Source organism: Corythoichthys intestinalis, chromosome 1, assembly GCF_030265065.1.
Source record: "Corythoichthys intestinalis isolate RoL2023-P3 chromosome 1, ASM3026506v1, whole genome shotgun sequence".
NCBI lineage: Eukaryota > Metazoa > Chordata > Actinopteri > Syngnathiformes > Syngnathidae > Corythoichthys > Corythoichthys intestinalis.
The window spans coordinates 72,442,988-72,467,080 of NC_080395.1; the positions used below are offsets into that span (position 1 = coordinate 72,442,988).

Here is a 24,093-nt window from a genome sequence, read left to right on the forward strand (position 1 = left end):
AACAATATCAGGTTAATTTTACAAAGGAAGAGCTAGTGTTCACATTACCTGCACTGGTGTCTCCATTACATGTCCCAGGTCTGTTCTGAAACATATTGCATATTGCACCGATGTCACTGCTTCACCAATTATTTACTAGGTCAGTTAACATTTTCAGAATCTGAATCAATTTATTGTGGCACTGTAATAGTAATATATATACAGTGAGGCAAATAAGTATTTAGTCAACCACCAATTGTGCAAGTTCGCCTACTTGAAGGCTTTGAAAGGCCTGTAATTGTCAACCTCAACCATGAGAGACAGAATGTGGAAAAAAAAAACAGAAAATCACATTGTTTGATTTTTAAACAATTTATTTCCAAATTAGAGTGGAAAATAAGTATTTGGTCACCGACAAACAAGCAAGATTTCTGGATGTCAAAGACGTCTAACTTAGGTCTAACGAGGCTCCACTCGTTACCTGTATGAATGGTACCTGTTTTATCGGTATAAAAGACACCTGTCCACATTCTTAGTCAATCACACTCCAAACTCCACTATGGCCAAGACCAAAGAGCTGTCGAAGGACACCAGAGGCAAAATTGTAGACCTGCACCAGGCTGGGAAGACTGAATCTGCAATAGGTAAAATGCTTGGTGTAAAGAAATCAACTGTGGGAGCAATTATTGGAAAATGGAAGACATACAAGATCACTGATAATCTCCCTCGATCTGGGAATCCATGCAAGATCTCATCCCGTGGCGTCAAAATGATAACAAGAACAGTGAGCAAAAATCCCAGAACCACACAGGGGGACTTGGTGAAGGACCTTCAGAGAGCTGGGACCACAGTAACAAAGGCTACTATCAGTAACACAATGCGCCATCAGGGACTCAAATCCTGCACTGCCAGACGTGTCCCCCTGCTGAAAAAAGTACACGTCCAGGCCCGTCTACGGTTCGCTAGAGAGCATTTGGATGATCCAGAAGACGACTGGGAGAATGTGTTATGGTCAGATGAAACCAAAATAGAACTTTTTGGTAGAAACACAGGTTCTCGTGTTTGGGGGAGAAAGAACACTGAATTGCATCCGATGAACACCATACCCAGTGTGATGCATGGGGGTGGAAACATCATGTTTTGGGGCTGTTTTTCTGCAAAGGGACCAGGACGACTGATCTGTGTAAAGGAAAGAATGAATGGGGCCATGTATTGAGAGATTTTGAGTGAAAATCTCCTTCCATCAGCAAGGGCATTGAAGATTAGACGTGGCTGGGTCTTTCAGCATGAAAATGATCCCAAACACACAGCCAGGTCAATAAAGGAGTGGCTTCGTACGAAGCATTTCAAGGTCCTGGAGTGGCCTAGCCAGTCTCCAGATATCAACCCCATAGAAAATCTGTGGACGGAGTTGAAAAGCCGTGTTGCCCAACGACAGCCCCATAACATCACTGCTCTAGAGGAGATCTGCATGGAGGAATGAGCCAAAATACCAGCAACAGTGTGTGAAAAGCTTGTGAAGAGTTACAGAAAACGTTTGGCCTCCGTTATTGCCAACAAAGGGTACATAACAAAGTATTGAGATTAACTTTTGGTATAGACCAAATACTTCTCATGATTTTCAAATAAATTCTTGAAACATCAAACAATGTGATTTTCTGGTTCGTCCACATTCTTTCTCTCATGGTTGAGGTTTACCCTATGTTGACAATTACAGGCCTCTCTAATATTTTCAAGTGGGAGAACTTGCACAATTAGTGGTTGACTAAATACTTATTTGCCCCACTGTATATGCATGAGATATCTAGGCGTAGATTGTAGACTGTCGGCTACAGTCAAAAAATATTGGCGCCACCTAGCCTAGCATCGCGTTTGCTACAGCGTCACAACACTCTTCTCTCTCAGTGTCTCTGACTTTTCTCGTATCATTTAATCAACGTAGTAACGCATCGTAACGCACATTGTCTCGTTGCTGAAACGGTGACAAAAACCAAAACGTAATACACGAAAAACGTACAGATTTTGAACGTACGGCGTACAAATTTAAAAATCAGTGCTTAGTTGTACAAATTATGCCGAAACCATACAACTTGGCAGGTATGCCTTTCATATTTTTTTTTTCATTTAAAAAAAAACAAAAAAAATCATAGTAACCTTTGCTATGTTTGGAAGTCATTTAATGTTAGTAATCAACCGTTAAAGTTGTTTAAAATTATTCCCGTTTTTGCATTGGTTCCCTTCTGTCTACTTTCGACAATTGAAAGTTTTAAAACTTTCATCATTTAAAGATAGGTTCAAGTCAAGATTTTGCCAATTTAGGAGTATTTTAGATAAAAGGTTACTTAGGTTCTCCAGGAAGGTTCACTACAACAGAGCCTCTCTGAGAGTCTACTGCTTTAAGATGGCTGCTGCTTACCAATGCCGGCAAGTGTATCATTTCGCATCTATTTCATATACATGTGATAGCTAGCGCAGCATCATGTGGGTGTAGTTTGTAGGCTGTCCGTACAGTCAGGCATTATTGGAGCCACCTAGCCTAGCATCGCGTTTGCAACAGAGTCACAACTCCACCTTTCCTACTCCTGCTCTTCTTTCTTCGTGTCTCTGACTTTTCTCGCTTCATTCAACCAACGTAGTAACGCATAGTTACGCACACTGTCTCGTTGCCAAAACGGTGACAAAATCTGAACGGAAAAAAAAAACGTAATGCATGAAAAACTTTAAACATCCGGCGTACACATTTAAAAACCAGTGCTCACTTATACAAATTACGCCGAAACCGTACAACTTGACAGGTATGCTTTCAATATAGATTTTAATGGAGGCGGCAATGCATTACGTAAAGTACGTACCTGCTTATTCGGCTACATTAGCCCTACGTGATACTACGACTTTTGTTTTCGTTGTAACAATACGAGAAAAAAGGTCGAACTATTACTATGAGAATAAATGTTAACTTAATAGTACCAATTTGTGTATTTCGCCTTATTTCGCACATTGCTGAAGATACTGGAGCAAATTATTTGTCCTACATCAATAGTATGTGTATTGTTTTGTATTGTACCTATCCATCTATCTAGGAACTCAAGTCCTCAGGTGAAAACCTAAAAGTCATGATAGTCGTCGTACTAGCCTCACTAGTATCGAGCACAGCGATTCTACCAATAGCAACCACGCTGCGTCATCACCCCCAGTTTGCAGTGCGTGGGTAAAAAATCGCGCCCTCCATGAGTCATAGATTTTCAAATCAATGGCAATATTTTATGTGTTTCTAACAACATATTTTAGTACAAGTACAAGTCTTCATACAGTGTTTAAATTTTTTTTTTTTTTTTAATCTGTGTAATAAATATAAATAAAACAAAAGATTTGTCAGTAAAAGCAGCTTTTTAGCGATGATACTGGTAATGATACCTCTTTGACCAAAGTCAGGGTGGAGCCAACCCCCAGTTTAGATTTAAGAAACAACGGGGACCCACAGCAGCACAGCCTTCCTTGGGAGATAATGGCAATACGATCAGCAAGTATCTCTGCCTCATCCATGTAATGAGTGGCGAGGATGATTGTTCGGTCTGATAAAAGAACAAAATCAAAACACATACAATGTTGGTTTTGTGCCACTGTTCCTTTTAAGAAACCCATCACATTTTGACTCCCTCTCGAAATTCACAGGCAATCAAGAATCAAGTAAATGTTTGGACTAGGGCTGTCAAGTTTATCGCGTTAACGGGCGGTAATTAATTTTTTTAATTAATTAATTTTTTTAATTAATTACATTAAAATATTTGATGCAATTAACGCATTGCACGGAATGACCCGTTCATGCTTTGCCTCAAATAATTTACGATACCGTTTTAGCACATTGAGAGTGAAAAGGCAGAGAAATGCGTTCATTGGACCGCGCCTTTTATTTGCTTGCCACTACGAACAGTCTTGGTTGCCCAACTTCTCATCATGCATTTGGGCAGAGCAAGAGACGATCTTTTTCTTAACGCGCCTAATTGAACACAACGCAGAGCATAGTGTATACTATTTGCAGCCACCACTGACAGTAATGGTTGCCCAACTTCCCATCATGCATTTGGGCAGAGCAGGAGATGTTCTTTCTCTTAACACGCATAAATACAACGCAGAACATACTGTATATCATTTGCAGCCACCAATGACGGTCACGGTTGCCCAATTTCCCATCATGCATTTGGGTGGACCAGTTAAGTCGCTACAGTATCATTTAGTGAAAGCACAACAAAAATAATATTCCTATTTCTCCAAAAAATAATGTTCACAAAAAGAAAAGCGACGTGGCTGAAAACGAAAATATGAAGAGGGGTTTTAATATAAAATGACTACAACTTGTACTCAAATTTATCTTTTAAGAACTACAAGTCTTTCTATCCGTGCATCCCTTTAACAGAATGTTAATAATGTTAATGCCATCTCGTGGATTTATTATTGTAACAAACAAATACAGTACTCATGTACAGTATGTTGAATGTTTACGTCCGTCTTGTGTCTTATCTTTCCATTCCAACAATAATTTACAGAAAAATATGGCATACTTTAGAGATGGTTTGAATTGCGATTAATTACGAATAATTAATTTTTAAGCTGGGATTAACTCGATCAAAAATGTTGATTGTTTGACAGCCCTAGTTTGGACCAATCGTAGTTACTACCCTAAAGTACATGTCACTGTAAAGCGTAAATAGCATGAACCTCAAATTCATAATTCCACTTCACCTCTGCGATATTTCAGCAACATGTCCCAGATCCCTCGGCGGGCGTGTGGGTCCATCCCTGCTGTAGGTTCATCCAAAACAACCACCTTTGGTCCGCCAATAAATGCAATTGCCACACTCAGCTTTCTCTTCATTCCACCTGGTAGCGAAACGAGAATTTTTTTTTCTGCCATACTCAACCATTGAAGGGTCTACACCACCACCCGCTCAAACAAAGCTTGAATCTAGCCAATCCAGTACACCTTTAAAGTGCCTATGACAGCAAAAACCATTTTTATTTCATATTTCCCACTGTATTTTATGCTCCTGAATGAAAAACGCTTGGATGTGTGTGGAAGCGATTGATTTATATATTCAATTTTTTGAATCCCGCGCCATGAAAATGAGTGACTTCCTGGATTGAGGAAGAATGCGAATGTGACATCGCGCAGGTCAGCATCTCACAATACAGCATTGCTTTCTAGCATGCAGCTGGACTGTGGATTCAGCTGATTTTGCGGATGAATTTGTTTATTTTTCGCATCACGTCAGCCAAATGTTCGGCAGGTTTTTGTTGCTGGACCAGGGAGAGGCGTGTGAGCCTTTTTTTATTCCAAAAAGATTGGCCAAACAAGTCCGACAACTGCGGGACTATTGGACTTACGAGGAACTACGTATTTTGTATTATGTCCAATTCTGGGATCATGGCATACTTTTTAATAAGGAGGAGGCTTGCATTTTGTGGCTGACAATGCTTCTTGTCCACTGAGAAGACCACTCGGCTGACAACTGGCGGCTTGTTGCACATCCCCCTCAGTCCTCTTTGCGTGACCGCCGAGAGAGCGCTTTACTTGGCTTATGCTCTTGCAGGCTCTGGCTCTTGTCCACGGTTCTCCATATCGTCCACACTTCCAGCCCACTTTGCCCTCTTCGTGTGCCCGGGCAACATCTTGGACAATGTCTTCCTCGAACGTCCGGTGAAGAAAAAAACCTCATGAGTTGCGGTTGAAGTTAGCAGTGTGTTGATGATGTTAAAGCTGCGAAATCAAGCCAGAGGAATCCACGGAATCTTCAAAAATCGATTCAGCACGACCTAGATGAGACGTAGATGAGGTTGGATGATCATAGACTTCATTACTATTGACGTGACACTTCGTCATTCTTTGCGCGACACCTCGGGGGCCGAGCTTGAATCTTCATTGAGTATTAGTCAGTCGAATGTGGCACACGGTCATGTCAAAGCTGGGTTTAAGCTTGGATTTTGGAAGAACTACGAAAGCTGTACCACATACAAACGGGAAGGATTGTCTCAGGGGTGATTTGTTTGAGGAGTCAAGGTAAATATTATGTTTCGCACAATGCATGCATTTTGAAACGTGAAAAAAATCAATGGGAGAATGGGAACCGCTACAGCATTGGTGTCATCCTTTAACACAACTACGTAAAATAGATGCGTAACTGCCTGGTTTTTAGCTCTTTCAACAAAGAATCGAGACAGTTTTACATCCATATCTGTAAAGAATTCAGTGATTGAAGCATTTATTCACAAGAATTTTCTCTTTTGTTTACAGATGGAGGTGGCTTAAAGACGAGCCGCACATTCGCCATATTTACGTAAAATACATGCTACCGCCATTGTTTCTTTTGCCTCTAACCAATAATCGAGACTGTTTTACGTCCATATCTATAAAGAATTCAGGGATTTAAGCATTTATTCACAAGAATTTTCCCCATAAAAGCTCTGTTTATGCCGGGCGGCCGCTAGCCTCATTCGCTAACAGTATATAGTGTATACTGATTATACGTAAAGGGCAATTCTATTGTATAATAAACTGTAATTGTATATAGAATTTATTACTAATCTATTTCCATATTATTTATAATTGATTCTGCATGTTTTCCTCAAGCCTGATGTTAAATTGAGTGATTTATTAGCTGTTGAAAAGGTCAAAAACTTAAATAAAATATAGGTGATTATCTCTGTATTTGGTGATTTTTGTGCATCTAGTGTAAAATCTGAGACTTTTATAGCCATTTTAAGTTGCTATACTCATATAAAAAATAATTAATCGGGATTTTATAAGGGAACGACTGATTTTTTTTTTATGCCGCTGCTCATGGAGACTCATATATGGCTAAGGTAGGTACCTGTTTAGGTTTTTTGAAAATAGGCCCCCTACGAATCGGCCCCGTTTCCCGTGTCATGTCAATGGGTTATGAAGTCTATGGGATGATTGTTCTCATCACTTCATTGGTCATTCGTGGACAAAATTATAACATGTCAGCCTGTGTTGATGTGAGGTATAGACTGATACGCCGGCCACTTGAGTGACCAAAATAAGGTGAAATTACAAATTATATTACATTTGCCGAATTCAGAAGGGCTGACACGATTGTTACAAGGAAATATTACAACGTATGTACATATATAAAAAAAAAAATAGTATGTCATTTTTTATTGCAGACATTGATCGCAATAAAACATTTGGACAACATGATTCCATTTCTTGTTTTATTTGAAATGATTATTGCATGTGTGAAACAGGTCAATAAATCACTATTTATAAAATGATTAGAAAAATTACAAAGGTTGACCGTACGAGGAATGTGTTATCAGACCGCAGAGCTTAATGGAGCCTCTTTCACCTGACATCATGGAGACCCTCGGCGGCACCCAGATGGACTTTATCCCGCTGTTTCGGTAATTCCAGGTCCAATGCCATATCTTGAAGTTGTTGCAGTTAAAAAGCTTGTAGTTGGATCGTGGGATAGAGCTGACGGCCCACTTCAAGGGGAGCCACCGCTTCCAGCGCCAGCCATACGTCCATCGATGTACAGTAAGTGTTGCTGTGAGGCACATTAACTTATATTCCCTTGCCTAACAGCGTTTTCCACCTGTAAACAAACGCACAAAAAACTTATACACTTGCTTTTATGGGGAGCCATCCAACATGTACTGATTAGTAATAGGCTAGCAGCTGAACATAGCTGTAGTAAATAATATTAAAGATCATAATTACAATTATCATCGTAATATCAAGATCAAAGGCAACAAATCGTTTAATGCACCAGATTTTAAGTTTCATATTTTTGGAGCACATACCTTCCATGAGACGGCGGCAGCATGATATACACGAACGCCCGGGACCCGCGGGACAGCCTGCAGTTTGGACGTCTTCCTCAAGTGTTACCAGAACCCATGGTTTGTGGTACGGAGCATCGAGGGACAGTCTTGGTTCTACATCCGCCTTCATGAAGACAAAATTCCCGTGTTCATGAATGAGGACACAGCCAACTTTGGTGCTGCGGAGGTACTGGAATGCCTCGGAGCTTCCTGATGGTGTTTCCATCCACTGCTGTAGAGTCAATGAAATATGATAATATTTTACTTCTGGTCACTCTCGGCCACTTCTTTCTGTCGTCTTCCCATGTCAAGATGGCAGAAGGATGCGGTATTTCCAAATCCTAGTTTTTCAGGGTTTTTAGTGAGTGATGCCACTCCAGCGCCATAGAAGTCAATGGTAAAAAAATTGGAAACGGAAATGGTAGGGAGACATAAGGAAGTAAAGCAGAAGTACCTCGGAAACTTGTCTATAGACCACTATCCTTGGGTTGGGCTCAGGCAGGCACACGGTCCTCTGATGTCGGTCAGTTTGTCCGGCGGTCATTCTCCAGCTTCTTCCCCAGCAAAAGAGCACTCCTGCCCTCAGCAGTGGAACGACGAGCCAAAATTTGATCGTCCCCGGCAGGTGGCCGATCGGTGAAAGCTGTCACCCTCGCCGCCATGTGTGACATGAGTTGGGGTAGTTAAGTGTGATTTTTCTTTTTTGCTAGGCAAGAAAAGCTGCTCGGTTCGGGTTAGCATGTCGCCGAACTGTCATGCCTCTTCCGAAGCCAGGGCAAGTAAATGACAAAAACCAGACTAACTCGGTGCATAAAATACTGTTCGGGAGAGGAAGTCGGCAGTTATGACCGTTATGCAGTAATTTTGCCCCGTCGTACTGAATAAATGCATTTTTAATATTTCTTATTCCATTTAGCACAAGACTGTTATTTTTCATGACGATACCATTTATTTAGCAATTGGGGAAAAATACTAGATTAAAAAAATATCCTGTATAAATATTGTAGTAGAGGGATTGAAACAATTACATTTTACTGCTGTCTTCATCGCATTTTCCATGTTCTCAATCTTACCCCTCAATGGGCTTAATTCTAAATCGGATGAAATCGTGACCCAGCCGACCAGACCCGGTGGCATGGGCGGGCATTTTGGGGCCGGGCCCGCTCTGAGAGACTGCTGTGCCCGCCCTAGCTCGATTAGACTGTACAACAAAACACACACACACACGGAGAGGACGAACCCTCTATTCATCCTATCTTGATCTGTCGTCATTCAATGAAGGGAATTTCTAGCCAATCACAGATAAGGGGGGCGGGCCGAGTAGCCAGCCATTGGGTACTGAGATTGGACAGTGGCTCCTCCGTTGCTAATTCAAATTGGAATGGACATCCGTGGTTTTTTTTTCAAGAAACTAAAGACCAACTCAAGCCGTGACAAAGACGCGGCCGAAGGTCAACATGAAGGAATAGCGCTGCCACCTCCTCCTACAAGCACTGATGAGCTGACCATTGAAGTCAGAACTCATGCTAGGAGGGTTAGCTGCAGCATCTAGGGAGCACGTTGAAGTGTGCCCCCCCCCCCAAAAAAAATATAATGCCCCCTTTGTAATTTCTTTCTGCAGCCGGGTCTGTTGCCGACGTCATCCTCCAGCTGGGGACGCTAAAGCGCTTTAATGACAGGTGGGGTTGAACGGCAGATTAAAAGACTAATTTAATTTCTCGTCATCCGCACTTTGCCAAATTGATGTATATAGTTGAATCGTCTCAAAATATGATTGTAATTGACATAATAATGCTATTTAAGATTTACTGTCACAGGCTCTTTAACCCTCATGAGGACAAGCGGTGCAGGTTCTGGAACGAATTTTACCATATAATGGCAATTTGAGTTTTAAAAACATCAAGCAGAATTTTATTTAATTCCATAAAAATAATTCACAATTTTTTCAAATTCTATTTTTTTTTCAGAAACGGTCAAAAGACGCTCATAAACAATAAGGTTATATAATTTGAATTAGAGCATAGGTATACATTGCTTATTTATTGGCATCATATAAAGTTGATATTTCGTATCTGGCACCTCTGCTATTTGCGGGGGTAACACTTACAGCTGTATCATCAAATTTTGAATTACAATTTTGACATAGGAATACAAAATGAAATCGTCTTCACCTGACAATCCCCAGACCTTATGAGGATAAGCCGTGCAGAAAATGACTTTAGGAATAGATCATATGAACAAGGTTAGAGTATACTATGAAAGTTAAGCTCACCAGAGAGGAATTTTGTCCATTCATGACGTTTGTGAAGCAGTCCAACACTTTTGAGCCAAGAATTAATGCCAGCCTTTACTTTTTTTTCAGATATACCCCTGAGGCGTGCATAAAACCAGACATGCTCCTGCACCGTCATACTATGTTGTGGAGATGCAGAGATATAATGACAGTTACAGTGATAAAACCGTTTATTTGTGACATACCAACACCTACAGTATAAAAAGTTAGGGATGCAGGATTTACAGGTAAATTTCCAGATGAACCCTTAGTGCTTTATTCAATTAAAAAAAGTTTGTAGATTTAAACAATACCAATATCACATATAACAAAGAAGAAAATGACTGAAAAGGGCCATCTAATGGGAATTCAGATAATTTTCATTTATTTTTCCACATATATTCAGGATACCATTTTTGTTTGTACAGCAACTAAATGTTCACATGCTATTCACAACTGTGCCCGTGTCAGCGTTGTTTTAGTTACCAATGACGATCACAAAAATATTTTTCTTGATGATGATGTAATGATGACAAGCTAAAAACATGTCTGGAATAACTGTAACATAACAAGATGTTTGCCAGTTTACGTCTGGCGAGACAAGATGAAAGTGAAACCCAGTTTCTGTATATGTTCACAATGAGTGATATTTGCTTATTATACTAGTCCTTCTAAAAAGAATTAGCATACTGTGATGAGTCAATTATCTTCCATTATTTAATGATAAATAATAAACTTTCATATATTTCAGATTCTTTGCACACCAACATTTTAGGTATTTTATTGTTTTAAGACTAATGATTTTGGCATACAGCTAATGAAAACCCCAAATTTCCGTCTCATAAAATTTGCATAATATACTCTTAACGGGCTATTAACCTAATCATCTGAATCAACGAATAAACTAGCAGAAAAAGATTCCCGAAGCTTTTAAAAACTCCCAGCCTGGTTCATTACTCAAAACCGCAATCATGGGTAAGGCTTCCGACCTGACTGCTGTCCAGAAGGCCATCATTGACACTCTCAAGCAAGAGGGTAAGACACAAAAAGACATTTCTGAGCGAATAGGCTGTTCCGGGAGTGTTTTATCAAGGCATCTTAGTGGGAACGCTGTTCGGAAGAAAAAAGTGTGGCAGAAAACGCTGCACAACCAGAAGTGACCTCACCCTAAGGAAGATTTTGGAGAAGGGCTTCGGGGACCTCTGAAAGCAGTGGACTGAGTCTGGAGTGGAAACATCCAGAGCCACCGCGCAATGAACTACAGGTGCCGCATTCCCCAGCTCAAGCCACTTTTGAACCAGGAACAGCGGCAGAAGCGCCTGACCATGGCTACAAAGAAGAAGCACTGGACTGTTGCTCAGTACTTTTTTTCAGATGACAGCAAAGTTTGCATGTCATTCAGAAATCAAGGTGCCAGAGTCTGCAGGAAGAAGGGGAGAAGAAATTGGCAAGTCCAGTGTGAAGTACCCACAGTCAGTAATGGTGTGGGGTGCCATGCCATTTAGTACATTATAAATGAAAGACATTAGAACCATAGTGTAACCAACTCTAAAATACAACAAAAATATGAGTGCATGAGAAAGAATATGTTTGCAGAAAAAAAGAACCCCTCTATGCAAGAAATTAGTAATTAAATGGTAAGAACAAGTCACTGTGCCAGGAGTGCCCAAGTCCGGTCCTCAAGAGCCCCGATCCAGCTTGTTTTCCTTGTTTCCTTCCTTTAACACACCTGAATCCGATATTTAGCTCATCAGCAAGCTCTGCAAGAGCCTGACAACCTCCTCATTATTTGATTCAGGTGTATTTGAGAAGGGAGACATGGGAAGACAAGCTGGATAGGGGCTCTCCATGACCAGACTTGGGCACCCCTGCAGTATGCCCAGGGGCGGACTGGTAATCCGTAGCTTCTGGAGGATCACAGAACGGCCGGTGCCCTGAACGGCCAGCGGCCGCCATACATACTTCAGTTATTATCCCCCTATCCTCTATGATTATCTCCATTTCGCATCCAATCCGACAGGCGGAAGCAATGCGCCTGGCAGATCACCGTCAATCTGACAGGAGAAGTACGAAGAAATCACAGAGTAGCCTACTTTGGTAAACCTTACTCCTTGTGGAAGCAAAATGGCGACGAGCGTGGATAAACAGTATGGATGGTGGTGGCAAAAAAAGAAAAGAGAAGGGTGGAAGGTTAGAGAGAAAAAACTGAACAAAGTCGAATGCGAATCATCGAAATGTCACAAGTTGACACACATGTTCGCAAGCAGCAGTCTGGCTGCAACGGTCACGCCGGCTAGCAACAGCCCAGCCCCTAGCCATGGTGAGAGTGGGAGCGGAAGCCGCTCTCACGTGCAGCCGGTGCAGGGAGAGACAACAGACGAGGAAGAGGGTAATGTTGAGCTGGTGGAAGTTCCCCAGACAAGTGCAGGGCAAGTGGGGATGAAGAGGGTTATTTGCTAGATATATTGGCAAATGTTATCCACCAGGTAGCTACATTTTAAACGAAATAAATGGCAATTAAAGGGTTAGTGCCAACTAGTCCATGTCCCCGTTTGCAATAGTGTCAAGTTACAGGATGCTAGTCCTACTATCCCTCTCCTAAGAAAAAATATTTTAGCTGTAAAACAATGTATGCACACGCAGCAGCAAAATTAATTCAGAAGAAATATTGTCTCCTGCCTTTTTCTGGTTGTACATAGAGATCCTGAGAGTGTTCTGTTCATTTTTCAGTGAGTATTCAAATTAAAACGTATAGTTACAGCCTCCTTTCATTGTAATTTATCATAAATCATACCATGTTTTTGTTGTGCTTCAGGCAGTCTCCTGCCTTTTCTGGTTCTACATTGAGACCTAGACTGTGCTGTTAACTTCTCAGTGAGTATTCATATTAAAATGTAAAATAATGCAATGTGTAGTTCTTCATAGCCGCTTCATTTTTCTCTCAAAATGCACGAAATTGATGCATTTTACAATAAAATGTAAAAAAAAAAAAAAAAATCTCCTGGGGGGCCATGCCCCCGGACCCCCCTAGAGGGTCTGTGTTTCCCTTCGTACAGCGATTCTTGTGGGCTGGACTGAGTCTAAGTCCAGGGCTGCTTTTTAGTCCCAGTCCACCCCTGAGTATGCCCTCAGTTGACGAACCACAGCACACCCTCACCCTATGATAACCGACGGACATAATGATTTAAGATCATGTCGTGTGCGCAGTCAGTCCGCCCACTCCCCACTGAAAATGACAGAAGATAATCCGCGTTCCCCTGACCACAGAGACACACCAAATCCTTTGCCGAATCCCAGACTGATGCCATCCTCAGACGACGCCCCGCTTCCCGGCCCCCTTTAAAAAGTGAACAATTTCTTCCAAAAAAAACTGAACAATTTCTCCAAACGTTGCCCCTTTGCCAGATGCCAAGGGGCATGTTGATAGAATGGACCCTGGGCCCAGTTTAGGCTACAATACTTCACTGAAAGGTAGTAAAACACAGGTTCTTTTGCTACTGAGTGGTAGGCAACATATTTCATTGGCCGTCAATGACGGCGCTAGACGCCCAATCCAGAGCTCACAACTATCATTCGCTGCCAGCTTCTCCCAGTCAAAATGAATTGGACATCCAGAGCCATCAATGGCACTAAAACATAAGCATTCACAGCCTCTCAGTTTAAATGAACCGGATGTCTGTAGTTGTCAGTGAAGTGGTGTAATACTTCAAAATGTATACAGTACATATACTCTATGTCCTCACACACCAGCCCGAGCTGGTGTGTGAGGCAGAGAGGTTCAGACTAGATATAGTTGGACTCTCCTCCACACACATATTGGGTTCTGGTACCAATCCTCTCGAGAGGGGTTGACTCTCTTCCACTCTGGAGTTGCCCACGGTGAGAGGCGCCGACCAGGTGTAGGCAGACTAATTGCCCCCTGGCTTGGATACCTGTACGTTGGGGTTTACCCCGGTAGACAAGAGGGTAGCTTCCCTCCGCCTTCGGGTGGGGAGACGGGTTCTGACTGTTGTTTGCGCTTATGCGCCGAACAGCAGCTCAGAGTACCCACCCCTTTTGGAGTCCTTAGAGGGTGTGCTGGAGAGTGCCCCCTCTGGGGACTCCCTCCTTCTCATGGGGGACTTCGACGCTCACATGGGCAATGACAGTGAGACCTGGAGGGGCGTGATTGGGAGACATGCCCCCCCCGATCAAAACCCAAGTGGTGTTCTGTTATTGGACATATGTGCTCGTCACGGATTGTCCATAACGAACACCATGTTCAAACATAGGGGTGTCCATATGTGCACTTGACACCAGGACACCCTAGGCCGCAGTTCGATGATAGACTTTGTAATCGTGTCATCGGACTTGCGGCTGCATGTTCTGGACACTCGGGTGAAGAGAGGGGCAGAGCTGTCAACTGATCACCACCTGGTGGTGTGTGGGCTCTGATGGCAGGGGAAGATGCTGGCCAGACCTGGCAGGCCCAAACGTATTGTGAGGTGCAGTGTCTGCATTACTGCAGACGCTGCACCGGCCCTTAGTGGTGAAGAAGGAGCTGAGGCGAAAGGCAAAGCTCTCGGTTTACCAGTCGATCTACGTTCCTACCCTCACCTATGGTCACGAGCTGTGGGTCGTGACCGAAAGAACAAGATCCCGGATACAAGCGGCCGAAATGAGTTTCCTCCGCAGGATGTCCGGGCTCTCCCTTAGAGATAGGGTCATCCGGGAGGAACTCGACGTCGAGCCGCTACTCCTCCGCGTTGAGAGGAGCCAGCTGAGGTGGCTCGGGCATCTTGTCAAATGCCTCCTGGACGCCTCCCCGGAGGCGTGTTCCCGGCATGTCCCACCGGCGGGAGGCCCCAGGGATAACCCAGGACTCGCTGGAGAGACTATGTCTCTCGGCTGGCCTGGGAACGCCTTGGGATCCCACCGGAAGAGCTGGTTAAAGTGGCTGGGGAGAGGGAAGTCTGGGCTTCCCTGTTAAAGCTGCTGCCCTCACTGCCACGTTTGTGTGCCTTCTCAGTTATTTTTCTTTCATTCCAGTACATGAATCAACTAGATGGGCGGGGCTGCACAACACACCTGCGACGCATCAGGAGCACTTATTATTTAAGGAGTCCTGTCACCATACACAAGTGTCGGACTATTGCATATGCTTGCTACCTGCCTTGCTTACCGCTGTGTGCTCATCGTCATCCTCGGTGCTTCCCGACGTTCTTCAGTCGTGTTCTGGTTTGATCTTATTTACTTTTGTGCTCTTTTGGATTTTGTAGTTAGGATTTTGTACTCGGTTATATTCACGCCATCTTGGGTGCTCTTTTAGTTATATTTTATTATACTCGCGTTTTCTAGCGTGCTCCCTAAGTTGTACTTGTTATATTCGCGTTTTCTAGCGTTTCTAGCGTGCTCCCTAAGTTGTACTTGTTATATTCGCGTTTTCTAGCGTGCTCCCTAAGTTGTACTTGTTATATTCGCGTTTCCTAGCATGCTCTCTAAGTTGTACTTTATAATACTCGCGTTTCTTAGCGTGCTCCCTTTGTTGTACTCATTAAATACAAACATTTGCTCTATTGATCTCCTGGTCTGTGTTTTGGATCCACATTAACGGCTTGCCGTCATAACACTCACGACCCGACCCCGGAGAAAGCGGAAGATGATGGATGGATGGACGGATAATAATATAATACGTAATAATAATATCTGTAATAATTAGGGCTGTCAAACGATTGAAATTTTTAATCCAGTCGATCACAGCTTAAACATGCATTAATCGTAATTAATTGCAATTCAATCCATCTCTAAAATATGCTATATTTTTCTGTAAATATTTGTTGGAATGGAAAGATAAGACACAAGACTGATATACGCATTCAACATACTGTACATCCAGTAAGTACTGCATTTGTTTATTATAAGCAGGGGTGCATATAAGTGGTCCGCATGCGCGCATGCGTACTGGACGTAGACAAACGCGCTGGACCTCAACGTCTTCCATACGCTTTTGCGTACCGATGGCTGACCACTGTATTTGCGGCAGACACGAGAAAATAACTTCTCAAAATGTCGAAGAGGCAGGCCACACTGAGTAATTACTTCCGTGTTCCCCCCGAAAAGACAGACAGACGACAGAGACGTCACCGGAGCTACCGAAAAAAAGGACTTTTGCTGAAAGGGGGCTACAGGAGGTACCATAGCAAGAAGCAAATTATGCTCGCACGGAAATGCGGTACAAAATGTGCCATGAGAATCCAATGTCGCCGATAAGAGCAGCGCATTTTATGTTGGGTCGAAGAATTTCAGCCGTCCAAACTTTGAAAAGCACGAAAAAAACAGAGCATGTGGCAATTAAGCAAACTATCGATGTCAAACAGGACCCCACTCACCCTATGGACAAGTCGCGGAATAAAGGTAATGAACAGCGACATGCACTGACAAACGTGTTTTTGCTCGCATTTTACAAAGCTAAACATGCACGTTCAATGAGGTCTTATGAGGAGGACATCCCACTTTTAAAAAGGCTTGGAGTTAATGTGGGAGCCGCTAATGCCCTTTATTTTGAATTGGTGCTTTTTATTTCTTTACATTTCACTTCAAAGTAATGGCAATTTTGTTGTGCCAGTTGATGTTAATCAAGCATTAATTGTTAATATAATTAATTAAAGTTAATTGGCTCTAAGTAAAGCTTGTCATAAATTTATCGCATCAGGCGGGTTGGCTCTCAAGCTCAATGAGGATCAAGTCACATCTCCAGGTCCTCCTCTGAGAACCTGGGCAAAAAAATTATGTGCACCCCTGATTATAACAATAAATCCACAAGATGGCATTAACATTATTAACACTTTCTGTTAAAGGGACCCACGGATAGAAAGACTTGTAGTTTTTAAAAGATAAATGTTAGTACAAGTTATAGTAATTTTATATTAAAACCCCTCTTTTGAAAAAATTTGTAAAATTTTCAATCAAAAAAATAAACTAGTAGCTCACAATTGTTGATGTCACTGAGCAGTGACATCACATGGGCTCCCTGCCGTTCTATCACAGTTTCTTTAACTACGTAAGTAGTGATTGAAATACACCACAAGGTGTCAATGGCGAGTTTTAAATTACTTAGAAATCAAGCCAATGAGTGTGTTTTGTCCCTCGACTGATGCCGTAGTTCCCTGTTTAATGGTACTTTACAGTCATTTGAGTGCTGGCTTCACAACGTTTGAGACTTCTGATAGTTTTTTATATTATGACTAAATATTGCTGTCCAGTGTATTTGTTGAGCTAAACGAGAGCTAAAGGAAATGTTTGAATAGAGGTTGACCAAAGTCTGAGGAGGTTTTATGTGTATTTTGCATAGCTATTTTGGTTGGGAATGAATTGTTGTATAACTGTGTGAGAATAGGGCCTCATTATACAGATTGAAGCACTTTTCTTTTTGTGAACATTATTTTTTTGGGGAGAGATAGGAATATTATTTTTGTTGTGCTTGCACCAAATGATACTTATGTTTGTTGTGAAGGAGTTGCCGAAGCTTATGCCAATAAACAGCGCGGTCCAATGAACGCCTGTGTCCACTCGCCTTTCTCTGCCTCTTAGTGCGCAAAAAACAGTGTCATTGTAATCTGTTTGAGGCAATGGATGAGCGGGTCATTCCGCGCATGCGTTAAATGCGTCAAATATTTTAACGTGATTCATTTTTAAAAATTAATTACCGCTTGTTAACGCGATAAATTTGACAGCACTAGTAATAATGTAACGAATCGGGTTTGTTGCTATCAGTTGGCGTGTTGTGTTGCTGGTGATCTATTTGGTGAGGGTACCAAAATAATAGTCACCTTAACTAATAAAGACCTTGCAAACAGTGGCCGGAGGAGTATTGTCAAGCAGTTCACGGAAGCGCACCCCACGCACATATTTTTCTCTCGTTCCATCTTCATTTCAATGGTATAAGCCTTAACTTTTTTCTTTTTTCACCACCTGCTTTAATATTCTTCCCATGTTGATTTCTTCAAGAAAATCCGCTGTGCGTCAGTCTTGCAGGAAAACAATGAAATTGCGACGAATCGTTGCATTTTGTTTGCATTTTGTCGGATGTAGAAAAAAATGACGTGTCAAATTTTTCAATTCCTAACATAGGGGCCCGTTTCTGGAATGCTCTTGACCCCGCACTGACCAACATGGGGTCCCTAGTCCCTAGCAGTCTTTAAAAGAACATACAGGATATTATTCTAAGTCGCTACTGAGAGTGACCTCTAGCATGGAGAAATCAACTGCACGAGAGACAAATTAGGGCGTTCTGCCAGACACACAGGCACCACATAGTGTTCCCATAACAAAAAGTGGACAAATTTCAGAGACTAATGATAAGTAGTCATAACATCCCCTAACAATCAGCTCTGACGCCAAGATAGAACATTCCATCTGCTGACATGCGCGAATGCTGTCGAGTCTTGATTAAATCTGTAACAATTTTTGTATAATGGAACTGCTTAACTGGTCACTAAGTGCTTTGGACAGGATTTTCTCAACAATGCGACCTACATCGAGCCAACGCCCATGTCCGGCCAACACTGTCATGTCTGGATTTACAGAGGATGGCTGGGGGAAGTGGAGGCCCATATGTTTGACTGTGCTTGAGATCGAAGATGCTTAGGGTTTAGAGTTAGGGTTCCGCTGGTTCTCGCTCTCCTGCTGGTTATTGGTGCCGGTGATGCACCGTTTCTCGGCGAAAGTGATGTGACACCATAGCGAAGCAATAGAGCTTGCTCGCAACATCGGCGACGCTGTAAATGCGGGATGCGCCAGCCTTAGCAAGGCCTGTGACGATCTGTCACAAGTGAAGATGGACCAAGCAGCGTCAAGTGTTGCCGCAGCACAAATGGTGACGAAAATCATTACGGAGACTTGGGACCAAGGGAGGCTTGTTCGCGGGAACCATGCCAGGGCTGACGAAGACTGAACCACCTGTGAGGGTTGCGGCGGGTGGGCTTCTGTGTCTCGTTCGGCTATCCTACATCAACAAATCAGACAACTCTACCCTAATCAATGAGCAAACAGATGACTGACAGCTTGACCAAAGTGTTCCATCTAATCAATGACTGTTGGGAAGATAATTCATGTGTAAAAAAAAAAAAAAAGGGGAAAAAAATACTGTACTGGTACCACAATGTGAAATGCCTACTCTATCATGCAATGATGTGCGTCCTTTGGCTTAATGGGGACGGGATTTAATAAGCCAAGGCTTCTCCCGTCAGCCCTTGTCTTTTCTTCGGGTTAATCTTATCACAATGCTATCCTGTAACTGTCAATGATACCGATGATGATGACAATTTTACCTCGGATGGCGAAAAGATCGTGGGTCGAAGCTATCATATGTGGAGGTACCACTGTATTTATAATTTTTGACGTACTGTACTTTACATACAACAAACAAAGTTAAGATTTTTGCTCTGACATGGAAAGAACCTTGTATTGGCTGAGGAAGGGTCAATTTGGCTTAATGTGTGTGGCAAATACAAGAAAATGCTTACAAGTCAAACAGGACATTGTGTTGTGGACAAAATCCCAGGGTCCTTCGGATGATGTCCATGTTGTTCCGTATGTCCATCCCTTGGATATACACGGTCCCCGAAGTAGGAAGGAACAGACCAATCAGTATAGACCTGACACATACACACGACGCACCACCACACACACCCCAATTCTTGTTAGCACATGCTACAATACATGGAATATTGAAATCTGTATAATACAGTATATTGTATAACAATTTATACAAAGGGATATTATGCTTGAAAAAAAGAGCACTTGATCATACATGGTAGTTGTTTTTCCTGCTCCATTTTGTCCTAAAAGTGAGGTGATTTGCCCCTGATAAAACTTCAGGTCGAGGTGGTTGACAGCCATCTTGCCTCCCTTTTTGTAGATTTTCACAAGGTTACTTATATGGACACCAAGGATCATTTCACTTGGGTCGGCTTCAATGCAATCTACATGAACACAACAAAGCTACAGTGTATATACAAACAAATTATTCTTAATATTAAGGGTTACAACACTCCCATAGGGATCCATTATACAATTTTACTTCCGGGTTACGGAGCCTCGAGGGCGGACCACATTCATAAGTTGGTAAGTTGATGAAAAAAAAACCATCCCTTTTGAATTTTTTAACAGTCTTTACTCTATCAGACGCGCTTTATGATGTATATGTTGAGCTTTAATTGTATGTGCGTGGCGTAATTATACAAATACTTTTTCTTGTTTGGTGAGCGATTTTCTCTTTTTAAGCTGAATCTGCTAACTAGGAATGTATCGCCAGGGATAAATTCATTAAGTCACTACCTCTTTTAAATTGTCAACTCTTTCAGAGGCCCTTTGTGACGTACACACTCATCTGTATTTGTGATTATTGGTGGATGACCGGCTTTCACGTGCCCATTAGCTCGATTTTGTAAGCTTCCAAGTAAGGTATCCCCCCTCATGAAATTGTACCAAGTCAATGCATGACAACCTGTATTCTTTACACCAAAATGTTTGACATTATTATATTTTACACATGTGTATAGATTGAAAAGTGATGTCAACAAATAATAGACACATATTTATAATAAAAAACTAATTTAATGTTGTTGTTTTTTTAGGTTACATTTTCATGATCCACATCATGCTGCTGGTGGTGCCTGCTGACGGCGACTGCTGGCTGTGGGCGCTAAGCCCATTTTTAAATAGCAACAAACAAACAAAAAAAGCCTTTTATTCATGTTTTGACGACTGACGATATTCATCCATTTTTTCTGCTACTCTTGGTCCTTGGGGAAACCATGTTGCACAACCAACCAACCAACCATCACAGGCCACTGATCTATAAAATGTTAGGTGTAAACAATGAACCATGACACCAATTTCACCAATTGTTCAATAAATAATGTGATTTTCTTTAGGGATGGGCGATACCAGTGATTTTGGATTCAATCCGATACCAAGTAACAAGGGCGTATGCTTGGTGTTAACATTGGTAGGGACGATATAACAGCATAACCTGCATGAACACTTTTTGCTGGGGACGGAACATTCATAATGATCAATGCAAAATAAATCTGTATTAATTTATACTAACTTTTATGTGTATTGGTTCAGCCTACACTGTTCATTCAATTGAAACCTTTGTCTTCAAAAACTACTAAAGAAACATTTTGATAACTTCCAGAAAAATGTCCGAGAGCAAATTTAAGTTGCATTATTTGAACATAACTTAAATTATACTCGTATTAACATACAAAATAAATACATGTTTGTTAATCATCTCTTTATGATCCAGGAATGAAATCAAAATAATCATCTCTTAACGATACAGGAATTAAAATAAAATAAACATTTGTCTTAAGACTACTCAACATTGTCTAAATAAAGAAATTAAATATAACTCAAAACACTTAAAATGTCAGGGAATAACAAAAATAAAAATGGAGCTGTCCTTCAGGTAAAACACTAGTTTTTGTCCACAAGCACAGTTAAACTCAAAAAAAAAAAAAAAAAAAAAAAAGTTCCTGTGGGCTGCTTTAAGACCACATGAATAAGATAAAAAGTAAAATGCGGGAGAAGGGATAGACCTCGGTTCACTACATATCTCACAGTTAATTTAACGTCAAAAATAGAAAACACATACAGGAGGACCCTTCTCTCTAAGCAGCTTCCTACTCGAGTGTTGCAGGTTAGCAAGTTCAAACTGTTTAATGTTATGCTATCTCTGATGGAGGTCAGACTGACAGTAGCAAAATTAGTGGTGTGTTCCCCACTTCCACAACATTGATGTCTTTTTACATTTCTTACAGTGGCTGCTACTGGCTGAAAAAAATGGTAATATCCCTGATATCTAATGTGTTTGTGTGTGTCTGTTTGTTGGGGGCGTCAAGTCATCAGCCAATCAAATAAGCGTTTCGGAGGGAAAAAATGGACCGGCACATTCAGCAAGTGAAAAGAGGTAAGTCTAAACATAATGAAAACAATTCACTGAATAATGGTGAGGTCAATTACAACAATTAAAATATATGGGAAGACAAACTAACAATCTAAATGACATATGACTGAAGACCTTATTTAACTTAGGTAAGGTTGCTTAAAAGTTAGTGGGGACAATTTGAGCATCCTGAAAAGTTGGTAGTGTTTTGTCCCTACCGTCCCTATGCAAACCTACGCCCTTGCCACGTAATACCAAGGCCAAACATTGCGATGCCGATCCGATACCGAAACTTCAAATTTATATATATCCACATTTTGTGTATAACTATATATACAACCCTGCAGAGTTCTCAGCCATTCTGATATCTAATGTACAACTACAGCAAGCACTCAAAAACTATTAAGTCTCTTTGTGTCAAATATGCATTGCAATGGAAAAACTGCTGCTTTTGATAACTAGCAAAGCAGTTTCCCTTCAAACTCAAAAACCAGTCCATCAACAAAAAAAAATCAGATTAGTCAGTCTCTCTCTTTAACCATGACTCTTATATTATACATTTTTTTATACCCAACTTGCTTGCTAGTAGTTCACTTGACTATCTTATGGAATGTGATGTGGGCTGATTTGTCCTCATTGTATCAAAAATTAAAAAAAAAAAAAAAAAAAAAAAAAAAGGAGACTCACATTTAGGTTACAGTAATACTTCACTGTTAAATATGTCACTATGGTCATTTTACTTTTATATAATGCAGTATGAACTTTGCTTTTCACAAATAAGATGTAGCTATAACTTTCCATTACAAAGTATGTTCAATAGTGCTGTTTTATATAAAATGACAAAAACGCCATATTTATCATTTCATATTGCACATCAGTCACTAATGCTTATATCGTCTCTGATTATCTATAGAGGAAGTCGGACATCCGGGCATTAATTTACCGCACCAGCCACAACAAAGCGTCGCCATATTGAAATAGGGGCAAAAGACGAGTCACAAGCAGTTGCTTTGTCGTGCATTGTAATACAAACGCGTTGCGCCTGTGGGAACCTAAATCCGAGCACATTTACATTTGCAGCCGACCTTTTATTACTGATGAGTAAATGTTAATCGATTTTTTTGCCCCAATTAGCTGCTAGGATTCAATTGACTAGGCAGTGGTTATTATTACCGGAACCGACAACTCGCAAAACGTTATTTTTCTTTTGCCGTGAACTGCTCTGATCGGTCAATCGGTATATTATTGGACTGGCAGGAATTGGTTATTTTGCCGTGACGTGCTCACGGCTAAATAACGCTTGGAGGCGAATTGCTGGTTAGGGCAGAAATAATCACTCCGTATATACTGCCAGTTTTCTTAGTTTCACAAAGTACATATTCCATGTAATTGATTAAGGTCAACTTACTGGGTGACTTTATGAGGTAGTTGTAGATGTTTCTGAACTCCACTGCAGGCAATTCCTTTGGATTGTTTATCCAGCTATCAGCTGCGACTTTGTATGGGCAGATTTGCAGGCCAATACACGCTAATTTTAAGTTGTATCGCCTCCTCATGTCTGTCGGCAGTGACTCGTGATAATAGTAAGCCATGTTTGTGATGTTTTTATGAAAAAAGACGCAAAACACACCTGAAATATATGAATTTCAGACAACGTTTGTCTATGGATGTTTGCCTGTACGTGCCCCCGTCTCAAAATGCGACACGTTGCTAAGCGAGATGACGTCATCGTGACATCACGCCGACTTCTAGCACCTACGTTACCTGGATAAGTCCTGCTTTTCGCAAACGCCATGCTTTTCGCAAACGCCACTTCTAAAGTACTTTGCTATTGCTTCAGCGGCGTTGTCTTTTCTCCTGTCCTCCTCGGCTTGAGCGGCACGTTTTTCATTTAATTCGTCATGTGCTTCGGGATGCACGTTTCTTAAGTGTTTCGTGAGGTTTGTGGTTGTACCACAATATCTGACAGTTTTGACACAAACTGTGCACTTAGCCTCGTTGCGATTTGTTAAAATGAAATATGTCCAAACTAGACTTTTTTCCGATCCGTCGTCGATGCCGCAGCCAT

General features: G+C 41.5%; 1 protein-coding gene across 13 annotated transcripts in view; it reads right to left on the reverse strand.

Moving 5' to 3' along the window:
• The window catches only part of LOC130917366 (phospholipid-transporting ATPase ABCA1-like), a 321,379-nt gene that overhangs the window by 151,150 nt on the left and 146,136 nt on the right, over positions 1 to 24,093 (reverse strand). For all 13 annotated transcript variants that reach the window (XM_057838802.1, XM_057838715.1, XM_057838723.1 and 10 more), the window contains 6 exons: positions 19,884 to 20,055; positions 19,597 to 19,728; positions 10,094 to 10,233; positions 4,720 to 4,857; positions 3,394 to 3,551; positions 49 to 85 (listed from right to left, as the gene is read on the reverse strand). In XM_057838802.1, coding sequence (XP_057694785.1) covers positions 49 to 85; positions 3,394 to 3,551; positions 4,720 to 4,857; positions 10,094 to 10,233; positions 19,597 to 19,728; positions 19,884 to 20,055 — 777 coding nt within the window. The remainder of the gene's footprint in view (positions 1 to 48; positions 86 to 3,393; positions 3,552 to 4,719; positions 4,858 to 10,093; positions 10,234 to 19,596; positions 19,729 to 19,883; positions 20,056 to 24,093) is intronic.